The following is a 25,604-nucleotide window of genomic DNA, read 5'->3' as shown; positions in this document are numbered from 1 at the left end:
CTTGTTAACAGGTAGTCATATTATTCAGCTACCGTGATTACATTTCTTTTGTATAACTGCCAGCATTAGGCTTTTAATTTGTGATGCATGCTTTTTAGAATTATATTTTAATTTATATTTTAAGTTGTTATAGATCCATAGAAATCTTAAATCCTGATCATTGTTAGAAAATGATGTTAAAATGTAATAAAATTAGTTATATATTAACAAGGTATTATTATTTAGCTTTTTCTTTTTCTTTCAGCCAGTTGTACATATATTGGATTTCCAATGAATGCAAAAGTCTCTCTCTGTCATGAAGTTTCCTGAAAAGGTACTCAGAAATGACAGCTTATATTAAATTTATGTTATAATATCTATAATTTTCCATCTCATCCATCATGCCATTTGTCTCCATAATTTTACTCTTACTGTTCCCTCGAATTAGGAGTGAGAACTGCGGAGAAACATATGAAAGGGTTGAGACTGGGATGGTGAGATTACCAGATTTTTCCGGTGAAACAATAGAAGATTTAAACTGTACCTGGATTTACACTGCTCCACCTGATCTCAAGCTTTTAATTAAAGTTGATAACGTCCACCTTCCACCATCAGAACTGAGAAACTCGTCACTGCATTTGTTTGTTGATAATCAGTACATTGACATACCTCGTAACTGTGTTAAGTGCCTGAAAGAGATGATTGGAGGGAAAGCCGTGAAAGTTATATTTACATCATCAGTTACTCCTAGTGCATATTCTCTATTAAAGAATGTGACATATACAGACCCTGCGTTTTCAGCAGAAGGAATTGGGTCATTTCAAGTGCGCTTTAAGGCTTTTGATCCCTATCGTTGTGACAGGCCAAAAGTCCCTGAAAACGGGTATATAGTCGAAAAGGAGAGAAAACTAGGACAGGAGATTATTTATCATTGCAACCCTCCATATGACCTTATTGGGAGTTCATCATCAGAATGTAGCATACCAGATAACACACCAGTGCCAGCCTGGAGTAATAAACCTCCACGATGTTCAATAAGGGACTGTAATAAAGGTCCCAACAGAAGGCAAGCTGGTAATGGTGCTATAGCCAGTCCTGGATATCCCACATATATAGTGCAGTCATCATCATCTTGTCATTGGGAAATTACAGCTGATCTTACCAGGCAGATAAGGGTAAGTTTGACATTCCTAAAGCTGCCTAAACGAGAAGGTAAAGTAGGAAAAAAAGGGTCAGCAAAGCTGTCTTTATTTGATGGAGACACCAGTAATCTCTTGTTTAATATTAGTGAGTCAAGTCACAGTGAGATAATGAATTTCACTACTCTCTCCAATACATTGATTGTACAGTTTGAAGTGAATAAAGAAAATAAAAGTAAAGAAGAGACAGGATTCTATTTAGAATACTCAACTATCCCAAGTTCCTGTCCAGATCCAGGTCCACCACTGAATGGTGAATTAGTTGCATACAGTTTAGAACTAGGTTCAATTGTGGCTTATCGATGCTTACCTGGTTATATTTTAGTAGGAGAGCCTCATGCAGAATGTCTCCCTAGTGGGTGGTGGAGTAGTCCCAAACCTAGATGTGAACCTATAACAGTACAAACAGAACCCTTTCTAGCAGCATCCAATGATTCAGATACTGTATCAGGAAATATCACAGAAATAACTTATGCTCCAACTCCATCCAGAATACCAAGTCAAGGTAAAAAGAAAACCAAAGATTCTCCAAAGATGCCCAAGTTTCCCGAAGGTCATCGAGAAAAATTTATTGTGCCAAAAGTGGAATCGACTTCAGAGTCTGTTCCTGAAATTTCCAGTGGAGAAGTGATTTCTAAAGAAAAAAAGAAGAAAAGAATAAATAAAGATGATGGGGTAAGTGTATTATAAATTTTTGTAATTTAAAATATTTCTACAATGAAAACCTGATAATTGTGCTCACACCTACAAAATCAGCGTTTACATTTCTAAAGGTTCCTAGTATTAAGCATATGCAAGCCACATTTTGTGTGAATATAATATGAATTCCTTAGTAACCAGAATATCATCTTCATTTAAAGTAACAGTAGAATCTCACAAAAATATATAAATATTTTGACAAACATAAGAACCAAGTTTCATCGCAGGGCTTTAAAGGGAAAGGAAAATATTCAAATAAAGAATGCGCAAGAATTAACTTTTAAGTATATTGCTAAAACGCATGATCAGAGGTAAACATCGTAGGCTAAGGTTGGCATATAAGGAAATGGATGTAAAGCAGTAAAATTCATAGTTGAAAAAGTGATATTATCTTATTACATTTCTTTTGTCCTATATTATTATGAAAATAGCAAAAATGCTACAGATGCCCTCAAAGTCTGTAGAGAAAACAAAGAACCAAGCCTAGTTAAAACCATAAGATATTGAAATTTGAACAGAATGGATGCTGATAAAATATTGAAAATTGCCCCTTGATACAGTCAGGAATTTTCCGAAATTAGCTAAAGATAAGAGAATGCAATACAAGGGAGGTGTCCAGAAATTTACAGATGTTTTCAGCAAAAAATAAAATAAAAATAATTTGTAAAAATTATAATAATTTTATTAAGTTTATAGGTTCAGAATGGTTGAAGAGTTACTGCCCTCAAGCTCATCTGAATTTAATTAAAAAATGTATCATCTACACATATTATTGTATTTAATATTCATATATCATATGTATTATTTTATTTAATTTTGTCCACTTCTTAACCAAATGCCCTGTCCCTGTAGAATTTCAAGAAAACCTTATATATACAAAAGTAATTTGTTGATACTGTGCTGAAATAACCTTTGAAAGATATATATATATATATATATATATATAGTAAATCTTGCTTTGATGAACAATTTGCATGATACAGCAGGAAGCCAGGGTTTTTCTCACCATCACCCTTAATCAAACTGGTAATTGTGTCAGACAGTTAGAGCCTCTAGTTATTAAAATTTCAAGGACTCTTCAGACTCTAAATATTATTCAGCCAGAGTTTCACTGCCATTATACAACACAGAAAATTTTAACTCTTCTGCAGTAAAGTACTATTACAACGTGCCATCATTTGATATTTTTGAATTTTTCAAAGAAATAAAATTTCAGATGTATGATGGACAATAAAATTTATTGGACAGACATACCTTACCCCTATATTCTCCATTAAAGCAAAGTCTTACTGTTTATATTCCTCAGAGCTCCCACATGGAAAAACATATTTGTGAGAGTTAAGAGAACATTTAAGTGGAAGAAAAGTTGACAGAGCGTTTTAAATGAAGTGGCTAGCTAATAGCCTAGATTGGAACACTGCTGATTACTGGTTATGGAATTATCTAAATGGTTGTATCTACAGATATCACCCAAAAGATGTTTTAGAGATCAAAAGGGGGGGGGAGAATAAAAATAGCTGTTTGTTTGTTTATTATTTGGTTTTTAGGAGCATTAGCAACTAAGGCCATATTGCTCCGGGGATATGCGGTGGTCATTCCCTGACCTTTCCGCATCCTCCATATTTGGTGGTCATGAGCTCGAACCGCAGTCTAATCAAAATGTACTATGCCCACCTGGCTATGGAGGTGCCATCAAAAGAGCGATAATGAATTTGTCCCAAAATCAGCTTTTATTCACTGTTCACAAACTCCATACTCAAATCTTTGCTGTTGTGGATTGAGGAACAATACTTTAAGCAATTTGTAGCCGTATAAATTGAGGTCTCACAATAAAACTTGTTATTTTGGTTTCATTTATGTGTAGATTAATATGCTAATATCAAACATTTATATATTTTTGTTAAGTTACTTTATGATCATCTTGTGGTTGCAGAAGTTTGCCTTATCCAGAGGGTGACTGATTGCAGAACAAATTCCCATCTGTTTTTGTGGAAGTTGATAGCTTAAAACTAGACTGTTGGAAGGAATGGATAGGTGAAATGGAATTTTTTTTTTTTTTTTTTTTGGCCAATGCTGTATAAGCTTGCTTTCTTGTATCATTTGCGACTATTAATACTAAAAATGATTTTGTTGCATTGTTCTTTGAAAGCTCTGAACCACTATACAATCCAAACAAGTAATGTCTGGGTTGAGAAAATGGTTAATGGTAGAATTGGGATGGTTAAATCGTTTGGCAAGGTTTAGTTTCAGCAGGATGGAATGACATTCTTTTATGCAGTTTTCAATCACAAATACTTGGGTGAGGTTTTCTCATGACAATTAGATAAGTTATAGCTTACCTGCTTTACTAGAACCTCTGGAGTGGCATCCCAGAAGTCCCACTCTTACATGTTTTTTTTTTTTTTTTTCCCTAATGTTTTTCGTTATACAGAATTATTATCAGATGATAAAAGAACTGAAAAAACACAGAAGGCAAGAGGTATTTGTTAAAATAACACACTGGTTTCAACAGATAGTTAAGGCAGGCCAATATCTGCATAGCTATCCATGTGTGCAGAAGTTATAGCATCTCCTCAAGAGATTGCCTACAAAGTCTCACTGGAAATTTGGCCCATAATTGCTCTGCACCTCCCGCAGATTATAGCTGTGTCATGCACGTAGTTTCATGCCGTGAAACAAGGTTTACCCTATTAATATTATCCATGTATAATTTACAATGATGAACTGCAACTGCAGGTGAACTACGGTGTGTGCGTGGGTCAGGACACTGTATAAAAAACACCTGATACTGAGCTCTGTTAATCAGTGTTACTCTTGTTCAGTGCCTCCATAGCCAGGTGGGCAGGAGCAGCAGTGCATAGCACACGCTTCTTGATTAGCCCGGGGTTCGAACCCGTGACCACTAAATACGGAGGATGCGGAAAGGTCAGGGAATGACCACTGCATATCCCCAGAGCAATATGTTGTTGTTTTGGTTTTTAGGAGCATTAGCAACTAAGGCCATATTGCTCCGGGATATGTGATGGTCATTCTCTGACCTTTCCGTATTTGGTGGTGACTGGCTCAAACCCCGGTCTAAACAAGAAGCGTGTGCTACGCACTGCTGCTCCTTCCCACCTGGCTACGGAGGCGCCTGGAGCAATATGGCTTTAGTTGCTAATGCTCCTTAAAAAAACCCCCGAAAAATCAAGCTGGACTCTTGTTCTTCAGATGGGAAAGGCAGTGGACTTGAGCAAGTTTGGCAAAGGCCAAATTGTAATGGCCAAACAATTGGGTCAGAGCATATCCAAAACAGCACGGCTGGTGGTCACCTGTGGTTAGCACCTACCGAAAGTGGTCCAAGGAGGGAAAACCCACAAACTGCCAGTGAGGTGTTGGACGACCAAGGCTCATCGATGCTTGAGGTGAGTGAACGCTCTCCTGGATTATGTGGCACAACTCGCCAGCAATTGGAATGCTGGTGACAGGAGTAATGTGTCACAACACACAGTACATCAAACCCTGCTGAAAATGGGGCTGCGTAGCTGCAGGCCGCTCCGAGTGCCCATGCTAACCACAGTTTACTGGCGACAGTGCCTACAATGGACATGCAAGCATTGAAACTGGACCTTGAGTGATTGGAAGAAGGTAGTCTGGTCCAATGAGTCATGTTTCCTGTTTCACCATGTGGATGGCCTGGTACGTGTGCATCCTTTACCTGCGGAAGTGATGGTGCCTGGATGTTCTGTGGGACGAAAACAAGACGGTGGTGGCAGTGTCATGCTTTGGGCGATGTTCTGCTGGGATACCCTGGGTCCAGTCATCCATGGGTTGTGGCACTCTGACGTCTACCACCTACCTAAACATCATTGCTGACCAGTTACACCCTTTCATGGCAACAGTGTTCCCCTCTGGCAGTGCTGTCTTTCAGCAGGATAATGCGCACATACTACACCACCCGGATTGTTAGAGACTGGCTCGCAGAACATGAGGAAGACTTCCGGGCATTGCCCTGGCTTCAAAATTCCCCAGACATCAGTAGCATCGAGTATCTGTGGTTTGTGTTGGAACTGCAACTCTGATCTGCGGCATCTCAACCACGGACCTTACAGGAATTAAAAGGATCTGCTGGTTACGTGTTGGTACCAGATTCCACAAGACACATTTAGAAATCTTGTAGCATCCATGCCTTGCCAGGTACAAGTTGTTTTGGCTGCACATGGAGGATCAATATATTAGGTAGGTGGTCATAATGTTTTTGTTCATTGGTGTATACAATTGTATAATTAAACAACTTGCCAGATTTAAAGAGTGGTCTTTAATTTTATGTTTAGCATTATTAATATCCTGCTAACCACTGAATCACAGCCTGGCCATGGCCCAGTTGTTAGCATGTGAGACTGTAATTAAGGAGATTACAGTTTTAAACCTGTACACTTCTACAAAAAAACAACACTGTCCACTGTGACTGTCGAGCTGAAAATCTGTCTGCCATTAATAATTCAATGTGTATGCAGTCATGATGAATTTGGGAATTCTTCTGGCCTTGGCTGCCTAGAGAATAAATGGAAATTTATTTTATAACAGGACTTTCAATATTATCATTAAAAAAACATTTTTGTCTATAATTACATTGCAATTGACTAATCACATCTGCTTCAGTAAAAACAGAAAATTTAAATATTCCAAATGAGGAGATCTTGTCTGACCAATTTGATTGGATGCTATGATGCAGTAACAAAGAAACTGAATGCAAAAAATAATTTTGATATCATATATACGATTTCAGGAAATTTTTTTCAATACTGTTGCACATAAAATACTGCTGTACAAATTGGAGCAGTGTGGCATTGAGGGAAAGTTATTGCTATGTATAAAGGGATAGTTGAGTGGGAGAAGATGGAGAGTGATCATCAGTCAACACTGCTCTTCATGGACTAATGTTATTAGTGGAGTTCCACAGGGTTTGGTGCTGTGCCAGTTGTTGTTTTCTATATTTATTAATGATATTGATGAAGGTATATCAGGCTTGATGTCCAAGTTAGCAGAAGGTTGGCAGGGTGGTTATCGACAGTAATGACGGTATGCTGCTGTAGCAAAGTCTTGAAAAATTAGGTAGATGGGCTGGGAAATGATAACTGAAGTTTAATATTGACAAATGCAAGGTACTACATAGGGGTAGGAATAATCCCAGAGTAATGTACCAACTGTGGTGTATAATACTTAGGGTAGTAGTGGAAAATTAAAAGAACCTGGGTAATTGTGCAGTCACATGAATTTCTCTCAGCAGTGCAGACACTACCAGGAGAGCTCATGAGGTTTTGTAAATGATATACAGGAATTTTGCTAGCAGGGATAAGGCGATGATTATGTCATTGTATAAGGCAGTGGTCAGACCACTTGAGTATTCCATGCACAGGTCTGGAGGCTACATTTTTGGAAAGATATAAAGCTGCTGGAATGGGTACAGAGGAGGGCAATGAGATTGGTGAGGGGAACAGAGTGCTCTTATGAAGAAAGGCTTCAGTTCTGCAAATTGCAGCATCTGGAGGATGGGCACCTGTGAAGTGACCAGATTTGAGTTTAAGTCTTTGAGTGGCTTGAAAAAACTCCATGCTGATTGAAGTGTGTAAGGCTTTGAATGGTTTGAGAAAACTCAATTATGATTATGCACATGAGGGGACATATTCAAATTAAGGAAGAATGGGTTGCAAAATATCTGTGTGGAAGTTTGCTTTCAACCACCCGTTTTGCTGATTGCTGGAACAAGCTACTATCCATTTTTGTGGAAGTGGATAGTTTGAATAAATTAAAGGAAGAACCATATAGACTATTGGAGGGGGATGGATAAGTAAAATGGGATTATTATTATTTTATTTTATTTTATTTTTTGGCTGATGCTATGTAAGCTTGGTTACTTGCATCATTTGCTACTACTAATAATAGAACCAATAGCTTTAGTTAAGAAACTTGTCATGTCCAAAGAAGATTTTTTTTTTAATACTATTTGTGTGAACATAATCATTTTAGAAATATTTTTACATGTATTGTGATATTTCTTAATTTGAATATTGTTCAATAATTAGTGAATTTATGTCTAATGTTAGTAATTTTTTTTTTTTTTTTTTTTTTAGTATAAACATTATGGGAATTAGAAACACTGTGGGAATTAGAACCTTGTTTCACATACAGATATGAAACTTTTTTGAATTAAGATTCAGTGTATGATAAGACATAAGTTAAAGAACATATTTGTGAGCAGAGCGGTTGTGTGTGTATGTAGAGAAATTTACATAAAAATGTTAAAGCTGCACAATTCTACAAATTTGCAATCTTGGAAGATGCAACCAATTTTTCCAGTAAAGGTGATTATATTAATTCCTCTGGCTATGCCTATCTAGGAGTACACACATACATTGAACTCCCATTATGATGCTTCTACTTATAGTGCTATTTCACTTTTAATGCTCTTTTCTTCTGTTCCCATGTAGCTTTCTTGCTAATAGTTAGTGCTCTTTAAGCCAGTCACATTGAAATTGCTATAAATATATATGTTATCGGTGTGTGTTTGTGTAGTTATTTTTGCAGATGCCTGGAACCATTGTGCTCACAGGAAGTTTTCATTTTTGCAGAATGAAAACCTTATACTTTCAGAGGTCAGTTAAATGGCTATTAAAAGTTTCTCTGGTAGTGAAAAATAAAGATTGATAATTGCTGTACTGGCTACACAGGGTGTCTCAAAAATACACGGCATAACTTCAGGAATGAGTTCCTCATATGTAGACAATAAAAATATTTTATATCAACATAGTTCCGGAAATGCTTGGTTTCCGAGTTTTGAAGGTCTGTCTATGACACTTAACTGTTCACATCACCTTATAGTAATTGTTCAAAATGTCCACCTTCTGCCTAAATACCACTGGCAGAACATTACTCGTGCAGGGTAATCTGCTGGTGGCAAGGCCTGTACCATTGCAGATGGTAAGGATACAATTGGTGTTCTTACAACACTCTCCAAATAGTCGAATGTTGAACAGCCAGTTGCATTGCTAATCTGTGTGCTGATTCCAGGAGTGGCATGCACAACATCCAAAATCTCCTCCTCTACTTCAGGAGTCGTAGATTTTGGTCATCCTCTGTCAGCAGCACGAGGTGTAAAGGTCCCATGTTCACAAAGGCGGCGATGGATACCTTCAAACGTTTTCCTGTCTGGACAACCCTGTCTGGGAATCTTTCTTGGTACAAACGGTGAGCCTCCAGAGCATTGCCATCTGCCAAACTGTACATAAAGTGCATATCCACTTGCTTCTGATTTGAGTACATGGTCGGAATGGAAAACCACCAGATTCTGTCAGTACCTTGTGATGAAGGAAATCACCTGTGGGAGATAAGACATTCCGGTTAATAACTCGGGAACCAAGCATTTCCAGAACTATGTTGATATAAAATATTTTTGTCTACATATGAGAAACTCATTCCTGAAGTTATGCCACGTATTTTTGAGACACCCTGTATATATATGCCAGACCTTGACTGGAAGGGTTAGTGTGGTGCATTGAATTTACCTTGGAATATGTAACCAATTTTATTTGCTGTATTAATAATACTGAGACCTTTCTTGTGATATGACAGAATCAAACTTATTGCAAGTCCCTTTGGTATCCAAGGCATATTTCACATGTTAGATGATAGAGATAACATTAGTGATGCATATTCATTTCGAATCCCGCCTTGGGCTTGGATCAAAGCACTGCAAAAACCTTGGGAGGTGCACTATGGCCACAGAAGCCGATGCGCCAACAACTACAAAAAAAAAAAAAAAAAAAAGCATATTCATTTGGTATGTTGATCACTCCCATAATAATGTTATTATCCCTGAGGTCTGGTGTTAAAGTATTATGGTGTCCACATACTACAAAGTTGATCTTACACAGCCAGAGATGTGACTTATGTGAATATGAGGTCAGGCAACTGAGGATGGCTGTACCACTGGTAAGTTTGGGGAAATGATACAATTTTCTCTGTATATGATGTGGTACAATGCCATGCCAGTTTCCAAGAGAAATTCATATTTTATATCACAATGTTTATGCAAGATGTCTCATCAATTTATATCATGATGAATATGTGTGATGTCTTGCATAACACTTATGACAATCATTTCAAAAACTTCACATTGGAATTCCTGTAATATTTTAATGTTCAGAGTCATTACCAAAAAATGCAACTCTGAAATATTGGCATTAGTTTATGATTACTGTATATGTGCTTGTGCCTCTTTACCTGTGTAGGTGGGTAGGATGATTTAATACTGTTAACTTCAGGAGCTTATTCCGGGGACCAATTCCAGAAAAAAAAAATGTTAACATAGACCTCCAATTCTTAACAGTTATGGAGTTATCATTACCCGATTGTTAAAGATAAGAATAAGTGGAAATCTGGCATTTTTCACTTTATTAGTAAAATGGCATTGTCTTTGGGAATAAGCATAATGAAACAAATTTTGTCTCAACCCATGAAATGTTAAGTATAAAATAAGACTTTATTAAAAACGCAGTAAAAATAAACGGTCTGAACACTATGGTTCTGACAGTGGGGAAGATGTCCCACCTGCTTTACAGAATAGATATTATTATTTTTTATTATTATTATTAGCCATATGGTTCAAGGAAGCCTGAAGCTTATGCTGAACCAGCAAAAAAAAAATTCCCAGAGTTACCCTGAGAGAGAGAGAGAGAGAGAGAGAGAGAGAGAGTAAAAAGGAATCATCAAGAAAGAGAAGAATGATGATATCCAGCTCAGGACCCTGGGTGTGCCAAGCCAATACTCACCAGATGTGAGCCCCCGGGGTATATCGCCATTCTCAAGAATTATTAGTGAGTTGGGCTAGGAGAGTTGGAAAAGAAGCTTCCTATATCTAAAATAAAGGTAATCCCTCTTGATTTATAATAAAAAAAAAGTAAAAATAAAGAATAAAAATACAATATATGGAAACTTATTAAGAACAGAAATATATATATATAGATAAATGCTAAACGTGATAAAAGTACTAAAAGTGATAAGAATAAAAACAAAATATGCATTTAGAAGCTTTAGGTGCAATGTGCCTTCTTATCAATAAATTGATAAAGGGGCACATTGTTCCAAAATCTGCTTAATGTATGTTTTGTTTTTGTTCTTATTGCTTTTAGTACTTTTATCACTTTTAGCATTTATTTGTATATATTTTTGTTCTTAATAAGTTTCCATATATTGTATTTTATTCTTTATTTTACTCTATATTTTTTATAAAGTTTTATTTTATACTTTAATGTTTCATCAGTTGTGAAAGGATTTGTTTCAGTATTTTCACTTTATGCTGGTATACACCAGCGCTTTCATGCATCCCAACAAATGAAAATCTGTGAGAAGGGTGAAGTCTGAAGATTGATATTCAATGTTTTGAACTACCATAAGCAATTCATTAAACAGAGAAGTAATGATTGTATGATTAAAATGAAAAGACACTTCGTTGTGTTGGAAGTACATATGCAATTGCATTTCCAAAGATAGAACTTCTAAGAGATCCATCAGTTTGTTTTGCAAAACTTGCAGATAAGAATCATATGTAAGTTGATTCTTGAAAGTAAATGGATCAGTCAATTGATCAGGAAGAATGGTTCTGTGTAATGAAGTAATGTGTGGGAATAACTATATTACATAGCACAATGGAGATCCACTTCTAACTGTATATGAGTTGCAGATGTTGTCGATCCTATTGCAGATAAATTGGGCCACTCTACCAAATATAATGTATTGATTTAGTTGTTAGTTGGCATTGAGTTAATTGCAAAATTCCAGCCCCTGGACAAAATTCCCATGGCTCAAGATGCAGAATGCACTACATAGTATGGACACATGCCTTCCCCGCGTATCATTATCTGCATACTATCCTTATTTGAGAAATATCAAGATGTGTGGAAATCCTTTTGAGTATTAATTTTGAGATGAATGGCCATATTACCATTCTGCTGTCGATTGGTGTATATAATGAAATTGAGCATGCAAAGGAAATATCTCTCTCTCTCTCTCTCTCTCTCTCTCTCTCTCTCTCTCTCTCTCTCTCTCTCTCTCTCTGAGGGTCATTAAATGTGCAGGAATGGTAGATATATAATAATAATATAATATAATGTAAAAATAAAATAAATTACTGGAATAAGCTACCTACATGTGTGGTTAAGGCTGATTGTTTGGGGAAATTCAAAGGTCAGCTGGATAGCTTACAGGCAGAGGGAAATGCATAGGTTGTCTGTTTCCTTCTCTTTAATTATTTATTTTATTATTATTATTATTTTACTTTTTTTTTTTTTCAGCTGGTGCAGCATAAACCTTAGGCTTCCTTGCACCATATGGCCATTACTAATATATAGATTTTGCTGAATACTTTCTGATGCAGAATTCTTTGATGTGAAAATAGCCAATGATGTTCAGCAGCAGCATATTTATTCCCATCACAAAACACATAAACCTACACCATACCTGCATATTTGACATTTGAAAACATAAAAGCCATAACTTTATGCAGGTGTTTGTGTGGGTGGTCTAAAACATGGGCTTCACACTGTCACACATGCTAAAATTATATAACTGCCAGGGGTGGTCCCAGGTAGGGGTTGAAGGGGCTTTAGGTTCCCCCATAATCTTGTAACTGCTACCTAATTATTAAAGTTTAATGTGTCTCTAGGACACTGCTTCAGCTCCCTCTTTTAGAAAATCCTAGGACAGCCCCTGGTAACTGCCAGTTTTAATAGATTAAGTTTAAGGTAAAGCATGCTCATGCCAAGTGCCACTGTAAAATTTTAATGTTCATATTTATGTGACATTTTTCACTGAAAATGATCTCAGGAATAAGCTCCTGAAGTTAAGACAGTTACAAATCACCCTTTGTGTATATATTAGCCTACAAAATATATTGGGACACTAAATGAACAAAAAAAAAAAAAAAAATCCACCTGATTAGAAAAAAATAATTGCAGAATATGAACACTAACATTTAATGACATCAGTAACTCTCCAGGGTGAACTTGTTATTAGTTTTTGGTACAAGGAAACTGAAATCTTGTTCACTTCAATTATCTAAGATTAGGATGCCTCTACTCCTCCTGAACTAGATTGTCTTGTCCTGGCACTCAGTTGTTGTTCCTAAAAATCTCTGCATGTAGTTAGATTTGAATCTGAGCCCAGGGCTGAAAATGGCAGCTTCATTACATTTTTATATATATATATATATATATATATATATATATATATATATATATATATATTGCTCCTGAAACCATTGTTGAACTGACATTGGCATTATAATTCTCCTTGTCATGTGATTCATGACAAGGAGCATTATAATGCCAATTCAAGTATAGTTCTCTCCCAGAATTGCCACAATGCCAATGAGACAGAATTTTTCAGAATGTCACAATACACAGCTGCATTTGTGGTTTCTTGATGATAATTAGTAGATCTAGTTCAAATCTAAGTCCAACATAAAAAAAAAAAACACTCACACCACCACACTTCATTGTTATTTCAGTATGATCTGGATTAAACTATTCTTTGAACATATACTATGCTCAGGTGCAGTACCAGCTTTAGGGTAATGCCGAGTAGGCACTGACCTCGAGGCACAATTGGATGGATTATCAATGCTATCAATTGAACAGGTTTTGTTCAAAGGGCTTGATTTGGAAGATATGATAATAAATTTTGCAGCCATAAAAGCTCAGTTTTACTTTAAATGTCTAATTGTCAAAAGTTTTAATTGTCAAAAACTTCTGCTTTAAAATGTTGTAGACATTATTTGTTTTGTATGCGGTGTGCTTCAGAGTTTTTTTTTTTTTTTTTTTTTTTTCCATTTGAATTAAAAGTTTTTATGAAGAGCTTTATTTTTTGTTTAAAGTTGTGCTACGTTGCATATAATTTACTTTTTGTAAGTAAATAAAATATAAAATTAATCATTCTAAAAAATAAATTTTTGCATTGGCAGGAGGTTGGTGCCATCAGTCAATGTGGCCTAGAGGCACCATTATCCCTTGAGTCGACCCTGTTCAGGTGATCCATTTGATGCCCAGACATCATAATGTGACCCATCATTCCACATCAATTCCTGTCACTGCTGCATTGCCCATTGCTTAGTTACTCATTTTTTTATTATATACTTGACTCCACATTATTTATGCAAATCTAAATTTCAGATCCAGCTTAGTATTAAGTATGAAGACAGAGTTGAATAAGTAACAGGTCTCCAAGTTTGCTGAATAACGGTAGTATTGTCTTTGTCTACTTTCAAAATGTGGATTGCTTGTCTCTCTTGAGATCAGCTGTGGCTTGTCTTTCCTGTTTCTTTAAGTGTTATGTTTGAGGAGCATTCTCCTGTAATCCAGTGTTCTGGAAGATATGCATGGCTTCCATGTTGATGCATTATTTTTCCCCATTTTTCCTGGATCTTGGCACAGGCTAATGTGAAGGCATACACAAAATTTAGGAAAGGAAACCAGCCTAGTAATAGGTCTAAAATTTAAGTCTAATGAGAACTTGATATTTGATGTTGTTAAGTATGCTATTGCTACGATTGACAACCCCCCAGTTAATTGACAACATGTGAAGATTTTATTAACTGACAAAGTTATTACGTAGGACTGTTGCCTGTTGAGGGACATTTTGTGGAAAAATCAAATAATCTCTATTCCCTGAAGGATTTTGGTGATGAGATAAGTTCTGAATTTATTCTCTATCATTTGTAACTTTATTCTTTAGATGTTGTTTAATTTGCTGTTCAAACTGTTGATATACTGAAATCAGACTGGTTAGTAATAATCTTGATTTACCTTTCAATCTCCGAATATAGGCAGTTAAAATTAACTAATTTTTCCCTTCCTCTTCATGATGGTGCTTTATAGGAGTTTGAACTCTGCTGCTCTGGTAATATGAAATGACTGAGCAATATAAGGAAGCTTTAAGCTTAGTCTTTTATGTATTAGATTCATGTTTCTAACTCTAATAAGTTAAGTCTAAGAGAATATGTGCTAGTTGATTTTGACTGATTTCAGAGGGACTGTTTTGTGTGTGTGTACCTTTCACACACAGATTCATTAATTTCAATTACTTTAGTTTTTAATCAAAGAAATACTTTTTTTTTCTTATCAGAAACTAATATTCTCACATAATTATTTTTGGCAAACAATTTTTAATTCAGTCAAAATAATCTTAAAAGTGGACTGTCAGTGGCCATATATAACTAACTGTGGATGCTATTTACCCCCCCCCCCCCAGGCACCTCCATAGCCAGGTGGGAAGGAGCAGCAGTGCTTAGCCCACGCTTCTTGATTAGACCGGGGTTCAAGCCTGTCACCACCAAATACAGAGGGTGCGGAAAGTTCAGGGAATGACCACCACATATCCCGAAGCAATATGGCCTTAGTTGCTAATGCTCCTAAAAACTAAATAACAAACAAACAATTCCCCCACCCCCCCATATCCAGTGGAATCTTAGCATAATATGATGCCACAGCTGAAGTTTTAACACTTAACATTCACATTTTTATTTAATTTTAAATGATAAAGGGTGTAAAATCAACTTTAAAATATACTTAACTTTTTTATAATCAAAAAAATTCACTGTCAGTTCCTCTTTGATTAAAAATACTTTTTTTTTTAAGTTGATCTTGTGCCACTTTGTTTCTGCACTAGGAAACCAAAATAAAAATAGTCAGCAGAACACAAATGGTACACATGTACAGTGAAATACAGACTTGTATACCATTAAGGTGGTGCACAAATTAAAACACTCTGCATGTCCTCAGCAGAATGAAATGGTTTAACATACTGAGAAATGTTGGACCTTCTGAGATATGTCTCAAGATATGGTTTGTCCTGTTTTTCCCAAAATCCCTTAATTGTAGGTAGAAAAAGACTTTAGTGGGATATTTTGATAGTTGCTCCATAAATATTCAGTTGCAATCTGGGAAGAACAGTTAACTGGCCCAAGAAGGGTAGGGATTTTGAACATTCTTCGACCAATAGCACTGTGGATTGACATGCTAGAATGTACAATCACCAAGGAGAGCAACAGAAACATTAACCTGGAGCCAGACATTTAGGGGGAGTCTCTTTTAGGGGGCCCCCTACCCAATTTCAGCTTTATGCCTTTTATCTGCTCAGCCCACATAGCCAAAACCCTCCAGTACTTTTTAACAAAAGTGCTTTCTTTGATTTTTCAACTAGAAATTCCATTAGTTATCACAGAAAATGTAAAAATGCAAGAACAGGTTCTGCCTATTCCCAATTAATTATATGCATCTAGTTGTGTTGAAAAAGGAATTTAAAACTAACAGCATTCTCTCATGTATACTTATTGAATAGTTCTTGACTTTGTTTTGAGGCAGTGCTTCCAATTGTTACACTTTGGCTTTTTGTTTTGGAAGAGTCTGGCTGGCATCTAGTTGTTGAAGCACACAGGTTTATCAATTTATGTATAATGTATGTGTCTTAAGCACTGTAGAGGGAGTTTTATTTTAAAAACGTAATTAAAATAGAAAATAAAATTAATTTTAAAAAATGTTTCAATCAATTATGTTCATAACAGATAGAAAATAAGTGGCTTCAAAAAAGTGAACAATTTTAATTATTTATTGACAATTTTTAAGGTAAATAAATGGAGTAACTTTTCCAAGTGTGCATGTGATCCTCGACTGGTGCACTTGGTTAAGGGTTAATAGGAGTATGTTTACAACATACTCCTAATAACTCCTAACCAGTTGCCCACAACTGCCAGAGATTGCTACACATGTATCATATTCCCAGCAAAATATCCCCAGGCATAACTTTGCCATTTCTAGACTGTCTCCCCTAGATAGGGGATCCACTGAATTTTCTTTCTCTACACATAACCTGCTGTTCATGCAACTAAAGTTTAGCATTGACCAAATGCAAAGTACTGCATATGGGTAGCAGTAACCCAAGAGAAACATACTAACTCTGTGGTACTACACTTGGGGAGGTGGAGAATGAAAAAGACCTGGGGGTATTTGTACAGTCAGATATAAAGTTTTCTGAGCAGTGCAGATGGGCTGCCAGAGCAGGTCATGGAATTTTGTCAATGATATATAGGAATTTTGCTAGCAGAGTCAAGGTGGTGATTATCCTCTTGTATAAGGCAATGGTCAGGCCACACCTTGAGTATTGCGCAGAGATCTGGAGATCTCATTTTAGGAAGGATAGAGTTGCTAGAACGGGTGCTAGAGACTAGTCACTTGCAGGGTTATCTGATTGAGGTGTATTAAGGCCTTGAATGGTTTGAGCAGGTTCAAAGCTGATGGGATACTTCTGCTTGCTCAGATTAAGAACCTGAGGGAGCATAGATTCAAATTGAGGAAAGACAGTTGTAGAATAGATGTGTGTAAATTTGCCTTTAGCCAGCGGGTAGTTGATTGCTGGAACAGACTTCATCTGTTGTTGTGGAAGTCGATAGCTTAAATAAATTGAAGGCTGAACTAGACAAACATTTGGAGTGACCGAATGGGTGAAATGGGAAGGGTTTTTTTTTTTTTTTTTTTGGCTGATGCTATATAAGCTTGCTTTCTTGCATCATATGCCTCAGCTAATGCTAACTCTGTGATTCATGAGGCTGCTTTTTGCTTAATTGTTGGTTATCCACTTGCAGTGTCCTTGATAATGCCATATGCTGTTTTCTGTTTTTTAAGGCTAAGAGTGCCATTTTGAGTATCTTCTCTTAAATCCATCCATTAATATTTTGAACTATTGTTCTAGAAATTTGCAGCACAACAGTTCATTGAATTGTGTGTTAAGTTCCTTCACCCACATGATCCAATTTACTCAAAACCATGTGTGCTCTATGCTTTTTACCTCCCATCAATTGACTTGTTTTTCACCATATGGCTTTTAATTGCTTGCATATTTTGATCGTTCTTTCAGAGTAGTTTATAATAGTTTTGCAGCAATACTCTCTATATAATGTAATGGTGCCATCACAGGCAGTACTGTGATGGTAACCATCACAGCACTGCCTGTGATTACTATTTAGTATTGATTATGATTGCTGCACAGTACATTATACAATAAGGCAAGATCTGTGGATCTTGACTCATTTTATGGTGTACTGTGCAGCAATCATAGGCACTACAAATTAGGTATTAAAATATATTTATAATGTGAAATTATTACAAAAAATAGCCCTGGGATATTCTACACGTACATCACTAATGGATTTTATAAACCTTCACTGTTATGGAGAATGAATTCTTTTCAGTTCTTTTATCTCAAGGCCTCTCTTTTCTGGCCTCAAACTACTGGTACTTTTCAGAAGAATATATTGTCTTCAGATGAGAACTGCTGAAAACTTGTAAAATATCAACCGATTTTTATCAAAATTAATTTTAATACTTGCAAGGGAAAAGTCAGCTTTCTGTGGAACCTTCAGCTGAAATTTTGCTCATTTATAGATCATGTTAAGTAATACTTCTGTTCTACCAATACTAGCCATGTGTATGCATGAAAAAATGCCCAACTTTGAATTTCTATTCAAAAGCATATTGTGAAGCTGCAATCATAGTGGCTACTATGGAGAGACCTGAGGGGAGGGTAGAGGTGCTCAAGTATGTCTGATCTTTGCCACCTATATAACTTGCATTTTGATTTTACAAAGTAGAAATTTTCTTTCACTTTGGACAAATTGCAGTGTTTCTTGCCTTTCTTTATTCATTCAGAATTTTTCCCCCTAAATCACACAGACTTCAGATTTTTTTTTCTTTTTTATTTGTAGTCTGACTGAGCATCAGTTGTTGACTTATTGGTGTTAAAAATCATTGTTTCCTATCATATGGCTGATTGACATCTACAATGTCTTCCTAATTTAATAACTTTCCAGAATATTTTTGTTTGAGTGGTTTCCACAAAGCAATCAGTGTCATCACCATGATCATTCAAAAAATATTTTTCAGGAAATATATTCCCAAAATTTTTTTCAGGTCTTTCAAACCTTGGCATGCTCCATTTTTTTTTTTTTTCCAGAAGAAGATTCTTTCTGCAAAACTTACCTAATAATAATAACCGTGGAGTTAATACACAAGCCAGCTAAATCTCAAATGCTCTTGGCAAACTAATATTGTTGTACAACTATAGCATTACTTCAATCTTCAATTCTTGTGACAACCAGATAACTCTGATTAAAGAGCATTTGAACATCAAATGCTCCAATACCTCAGTCAACAGGAACAGTGGATGTCAAGTCCACCCTATCATCAAAACAGAAATCCATGCAAGGCACCTCCACCCTTCCTCAGGTCTCTCCATAATAGCCACTATGATTGCAACTTCACAATATGCTTTTGAATAGAAATTCAAAGTTGGGCACTTTTTCATGCATACACATGGCTAGTATTGATAGAACAGAAGTATTACTTAACATGATCTATAAATGAGCAAAATTTCAGTTAGTTCAGTCACTGCAAACATTGCGATGGAGGAATTAGAGGATCGTGCATTTACAAATGTACCAGATCCCATTACCTTTTGGTGTCGCTACTTGGATGATGTGTTCGTGTTTATCCCCAGAAATTCAGGTGACCAAATCTTAGACCACTTCAGTTCTTTGTTGCCTTTCATAAAATTTACCATCGAGCTAGAGTCGGACAACACCATACCATACTTAGACACCTTTGTCCAGCGTGAGGGCACGCGCTTGAAGACAGCTGTCCATCGTAAACCAATGTGTGCTGGCCAATTTACCAACTTCCGGTCAGCACACGTGCATAGCCATCTTCTTTCCACTGCACAAACTTTGCTAACTCGTGCCTGGACGCACTTTAGCTCTGTAAATGAGAGGCACACAGAAATTGCTAAAGTCAAAGCAGATCTTACGAGGTGTGGCTATCCCATCAATACCCTTTACAGGTGTGACCTACAGACACATAGCGACCAACAGAAACATCCACAGTTTCTATTGGTTTCACTCAGCCGCGAGTGCCTTTATCCCATACTACCCAAACCTATCACAACAGGTTTGGAGAATCTTGAAATCACATGAGATAAAATGCGTACAACTCCCAGGCAGAAAATTAAGATCCCTCATATCTAAAGTAAAAACACCAGTCCTCACCTTACTACAAAGCGGATTGGTCTACTGCATTTCTTGCTGTGACTGAACTAGCTGCTACATCAGGGAGATGGCTCGAAAAATGCCTTTGCGAACACAAAAGAGCAATCCGTTTAGTGGATGTGGTGCACTCAGCTATTGCCGAACATGTTTGGGCAACCCACCATGACATTCACCCACACCGCGATGTTGTGATTGTATATAAGTCCTGCCACTATCAACAACGTGCCTGGTCGGAGTCATTGAACATCAAATGCTCCAATACCTCAGTCAACAGGAACGGTGGATGTCAAGTCCACCATATCGTCGAAACAGCAATCCTGACTATTGACAAACACTGGCAACGTCCGCATGCATCACAGCCACAGGCTTCAACATCCAACAGTTTTAATCACGCACTTCACGTACAAGATTGGCAGGACAAGCCCTCATGCTCCATTCTTAATTGAGGAAGGTTGACAAAACAACCGAAAGCTTTTTGTTTGTATGAATCTAATCTAATATATGTATATTTCCTATTATTAAACTTGTCACAATCTATTTTTGTATCTGTTTTCGATCTGTGTTACAGTAATTTTAGTTTTGATAACCAGATAACTCTTAAATCTGAATTCTTAACTTGGGTCTCCTTGTTTTTGACTTTTTTTTTTTTTTTTTAAACCACATGGATTTGACTACTATTTGGATGCTCTTGATGTGGTTACTTACAGCTGGACTGTTTCTACCAATTTCAACATTCTATTTAGGAAACACAGATTTCCACATTTCAGTGTGGAAATTTTGTGTTCCCTAAATAGTGTACTTGTTAACAGGAGAGATTGCTTCTACAGGGATGGGATACACTTAAATAGAAAGGGTGCAAGAATATTTGCTGATGCTATCGAGGCAGTGTTAGGTGGGTCGGAAAACTGCTAGCTTGGGGGGAGACAAAGACCAATAGATTGACAGTAGCCACTGGCAGAGGTGAAAGAGATTCTTGCACTGCTTCTATTAGAATGAGCAGAAGCCTGAAAAACAAGATGCATGGTATTTCAGAAACTGCTGGGAGCCATTGCGGTACAAGTAAACGCATGGGTTGTGTAAGGGTAGCTAAGAATAGAAACAGGTGCAGGTATACTTGCGTGTACACCAATGCTAGGAGTTTAGTAAATAAATTTGATGAATTTGAGGTATTGCTCAAAACATCGAAGGCAGATATTGTTGGGACATCAGAGACATGGTGTCACACAGATATAAGGGATGCAGAACTGCAATTTGGGGAGTACAACGTCTACAGAAAGGATAGGAAGGGGTTATGCTATTAGTTAAGAAACACATAAAAACCAAGGAAGTGAAGCCAGTCGACATCGCTGGACAGTGCAGTGTGGAGTCAGTTTGGTGTGACATAAACATTGGGAGATCAAAATTGAGAGTAGGAGTGTGCTATAGGCCTAATGACTCTGATGAGTATAATAAGGAACTGTACAGGGAAATAGAGTGGGCCAGTAAATCAGAGTGTCTTATAATGGGAGATTTTAATTTCCCAGATATTGACTGGAATTTGGGGGCTGGTTACTCACACACTAGCAGGGCTTTTGTGGATTTATTGGATGATTGTTTTCTACATCAGCATGTTCGGGAGGCAACTAGAGGGAGTAATACTCTTGATTTGATTATCAGCAGTGATTCTTCATGCATTAAGAATCTGCAGATAAATGAACCACTAGGTGGCAGTGATCACAGTGTGCTGAAGTGGGATTTACTGAGAGGTAACTACCATTAGGGGTAAAGGGAAGGGTTATTGCTTCCGTAAAGGCGACTACGATGGACTGAGACAGTATTTAAATTCTATACAGTGGGACCAACTGATGATGTTACCAACAGCAAATTCAAAATGGGAAGCATTCAAAGAACTTATCTTGGAAGCTACTAGGCTTTACATACCAACTAAGAAATATTGTTCAAGGTTTAGGCCAAAATGGATGTCAGATGAACTAATGAGGCATATGGCAGAGAAGAAAAATGCATGGGATACATACAAATTAACACATGACACAGAAGCCTATGATAGATACAAGTTGATATGCAACCAAGTTACAAAGGAGGTTAGGCAGGCGAAGGCAGATTACGAGAAATCCTTGGCAAGGGATGCAAAGAAAAACAGCAAAGAGTTCTTTACTTATGTAAACTCTAGAAGGAAGGGGATGAATCAGATTGGTCCACTTGATATTGATGGGTCAAGTGTTGATGATCCTGCTCAGGTAACTAACAAACTAAATGAATATTTTGCATCGACATTCACACATGAGGAGTTATTCAGTGAGGGGAATGCCAGAGGTGTATTCAACTCTAGCAGTAAGCTACAGAATCTTGAAATAACTGGGAGTAAAGTGGAGGAGAAACTGTTGAAGTTAAACACAAGAAAGGCACCCAGGGTGGATGGGATCTATCCAGTTATATTAAAGGAGGCAGCAAAGGAAGTAAGCAAACCCTTAGCCATAATTATGAGAGCTTCCTTGGACTCAGGGGAGGTACCCATAGACTGGAAATGTGCAAATGTGACCCCAATTCACAAAGGAGGATCAAAGGCTGACACAAGTAATTATAGACCTGTGAGCTTAACTTCTGTTCCAGGAAAATTAATGGAGGCACTGGTTAAAGAAGCACTGCAGGATCATTTAGACAAGACTTCAGTTATAGCTCAGACACAGCATGGTTTTGTTAAGGGGAAGTCTTGCCTGACCAACTTGATTGGATACTATGATGCAGTCACAAAAGAACTGGATGCAGGGAATAACTTTGATATTATATACTTGGATCTTAGAAAGGCTTTTGATACTGTTGCACATGGAAGACTGCTACACAAATTGGAGCAGTGTGACATTGGAGGCAAATTGCTGCTATGGATAAAGGGGTGGTTGAGGGGGAGAAGACAGAGAGTGGTAATCAATGGACACTGCTCATCGTGGACTGATGTTATTAGTGGAGTCCCTCAGGGCTCAGTGTTGGGTCCATTATTGTTTTCTGTATTTATAAATGATATTAATGATGGTATATCGGGCTTAATGTCCAAGTTTGCAGACGATACAAAGGTTGGCAGGGTTGTCAAGGACACTACTGACACTATGCTGCTGCAACAGGATCTGGAAAGGTTGAGCAGATGGGCTGTGAGAGGTGGCAAATGAAGTTTAACATTGACAAATGTAAAGTACTACACATGGGAAACAGCAACCCCAGAGCAATGTATCAACTCTGTGGTACTACACTGACAGTGGTAGAGAATGAAAGGGACTTGGGGGTGGTTGTGCAGGCAGATATGAAGTTCTCTGAGCAGTGCAGACGGGCTGCAAGAGTAGCTCATGGAGTATTGTCAATGATATACAGGAATTTTTCCAGCAGGGATAAGGAGGTGATTATTCCATTGTATAAGGCGATGGTCAGGCCACACCTAGAGTACTGTATACAGGTCTGGAGGCCTCATTTCAAGAAGGATGTAGAGCTGCTGGAACGAGTACAGAGAAGGGCAACAAGATTAGTGAATGGAACAAAGGGGTGCTCTTACGAAGAAAGGCTTAAGTTTTGCAAATTAGTGTCTGGAGACTAGGCACCAGCGAGGTGATCTGATAGAGGTGTATAAAGCCTTGAATGGTTTAAGCATGCTCAATGCTGATGGGATTCTTCCTCTAGCTCAGAAAAATCACCCGAGAGGGCATAAATTCAAATTGAGGAAAGACAGATGTAGGATAGACGTGCGGAAATTTGCCTTTAGCCAGCGGGTGGTTGGTTGGTGGAACAGACTTCCATCCCTTGTGGTGGAGGTTGATAGCCTAAATAAGTTTAAGGCTCAGCTGGACAGGTATTTTGAACGAACAGAGGGGTGAAGTGGAAGTGGGTTTTTTTTTTTTTTTTTTGGCTGATGCTGCATAAGCTTGCTTTCTTGCATCAAATGCCTCTACTAATGCTAATGCTAAATGCTAATACTTCGTGTGGATTACCAGATTTAGTATTAGTAGTGGCAAATGATGCAAGAAAGCAAAAAAAAGCTTTCCTCAGTCTGCATAATATGCAATTCTGGCTATGAACGCGCTCTTTACAATATAATGTACCTATAAAGCATCAGCCAAAAAACAATCTCATCACCTGTGTTATTCCCTTTAATAGTTTGTCTAGTTTTTTTCCTTGAATTTATTCAAACTACCTGCTTCCACAATAACAAATGGAAGATTGTTTCAACAATCAACTGCCTGCTGGCTGAAAGCAACCTTCCACACATCAGCCCTACAACCACCCTTCTTCAATATGAATTTTTGCCCCCTCATGTGTGTGAAGTATGAGTAAGAGGAAGAATACCATCAGCATTGAGCTTGCGTAATCCATTCAAAGCTTTAAGCACCTCAATCATATCTACTCGCAGCTGCCTAGTCTCCAGATAGTTCAATTTGTAGAACTGAAGCCTTTCTTGGTAAGACCACTGTTTTGTTGCCCTTCTCTGCATCCATTTCAGCATATGTACATCCTATATGAAATGAGGCCTCCAAACCTGTATGCAGTACTCAAGATGCAGCTTTACCATTGCCTTGTAATGGGATAATCACCTCCTTATCCGTGCTGGAAAAGTTCCTATATATTATTAACAAAACCCCATAAGCTGTCCTGGACTTGATATGGCTTAGGCTCATCTTGTACTCCTGTACCTTGTTTTGTAGGGTTTTTTTTTTTTTTTTTTTCATTTAAACTGTAAATTTTAGTTCTCTCTGAGTGGAACAACTTAATGACCATGATTGTGAATACATAAGTTGCTGACTTAATCACAGTAGACCTAACTACATTATTTCCAAGACTTTACTTGAATCTTCATAGACTTCTCAGACTATTACTCTGTCTACTAGACTTGGACTCTTCTGAATTGACACTGGACTTGACTATTTGTTTTAATTATAAAGAAGAAAATACTAGAATTGGTTTGTTTCCTGGCATGCTTACATGCCAAGACCCCACAGTCGGTATCCTTTTATGTAACTTCCATGAGAGTATAGTGGTTTTGCCACTGTCACTTATTTTGGAGAGATCTGGGTTCAATTGCTATCTGTGACTAGGAATTTCTAAAGTCCTCTGCAATTGAGGCTATAGTCAAACGATCTGAGGAGGAGGGAGTAGTGTTCCTCAGTCTGCATAACATGCAAATCTGGCTGTGAATGCTCTCTTTACAGATGTAATGTTCAGTGCTACAATGCGGTCTAAGTCACTGATGTACTTAAAATACTACAATAACTTCTTCCTCATTGCTAGCCTCTTCACATTTGTGAAGGAACAAGATTTTTTGCTGGTACCATTTGGTTGGACTCCACAGTACAGGATTCCTGCCATCCATAGATATACTACCTCTTATGGATATGGGATGCTTTCGTCTGTCTCTGATTGTGGTACAGGAATGCTGGTAGCTCTAGTTTTGACTTCTGGGATACAGGATAGCTGACTCTCAACAGGTTTAGTCTTTGCCTTCCTATGAGGGGATCTTAATAGTCCTATTCTATTTGCAGTATAATATGCATATAACTGTAACCAAGTCACCTCGTGGCATGGATTGGTACTTGGACTCGGCCTCCCTGGTGATTACTGCTTTT

At 37.4% G+C, this 25,604-nt stretch overlaps 1 protein-coding gene across 2 annotated transcripts in view; it reads left to right on the top strand.

Annotated features, from left to right (window-relative positions):
- The first annotated feature begins 364 nt into the window (after positions 1-364).
- The window catches only part of LOC150081546 (seizure 6-like protein), a 207,384-nt gene continuing 182,144 nt past the window's right edge, over positions 365-25,604 (top strand). For both annotated transcript variants that reach the window (XM_090380084.1, XM_090380083.1), the window contains exon 1: positions 365-1,853. In XM_090380084.1, the coding sequence (XP_090236210.1) occupies positions 381-1,853 (1,473 nt within the window). In that variant the 5' untranslated portion in view covers positions 365-380. The remainder of the gene's footprint in view (positions 1,854-25,604) is intronic.

The sequence above is a fragment of the Mastigoproctus giganteus genome, chromosome 8, assembly GCF_048544385.1.
Source record: "Mastigoproctus giganteus isolate SK-2022 chromosome 8, ASM4854438v1, whole genome shotgun sequence".
In the NCBI taxonomy this organism is placed as follows: domain Eukaryota; kingdom Metazoa; phylum Arthropoda; class Arachnida; order Uropygi; family Thelyphonidae; genus Mastigoproctus; species Mastigoproctus giganteus.
The sequence above is the reverse complement of the archived record's forward strand: the minus strand, read 5'-3'. Positions and strand labels throughout refer to the sequence as shown.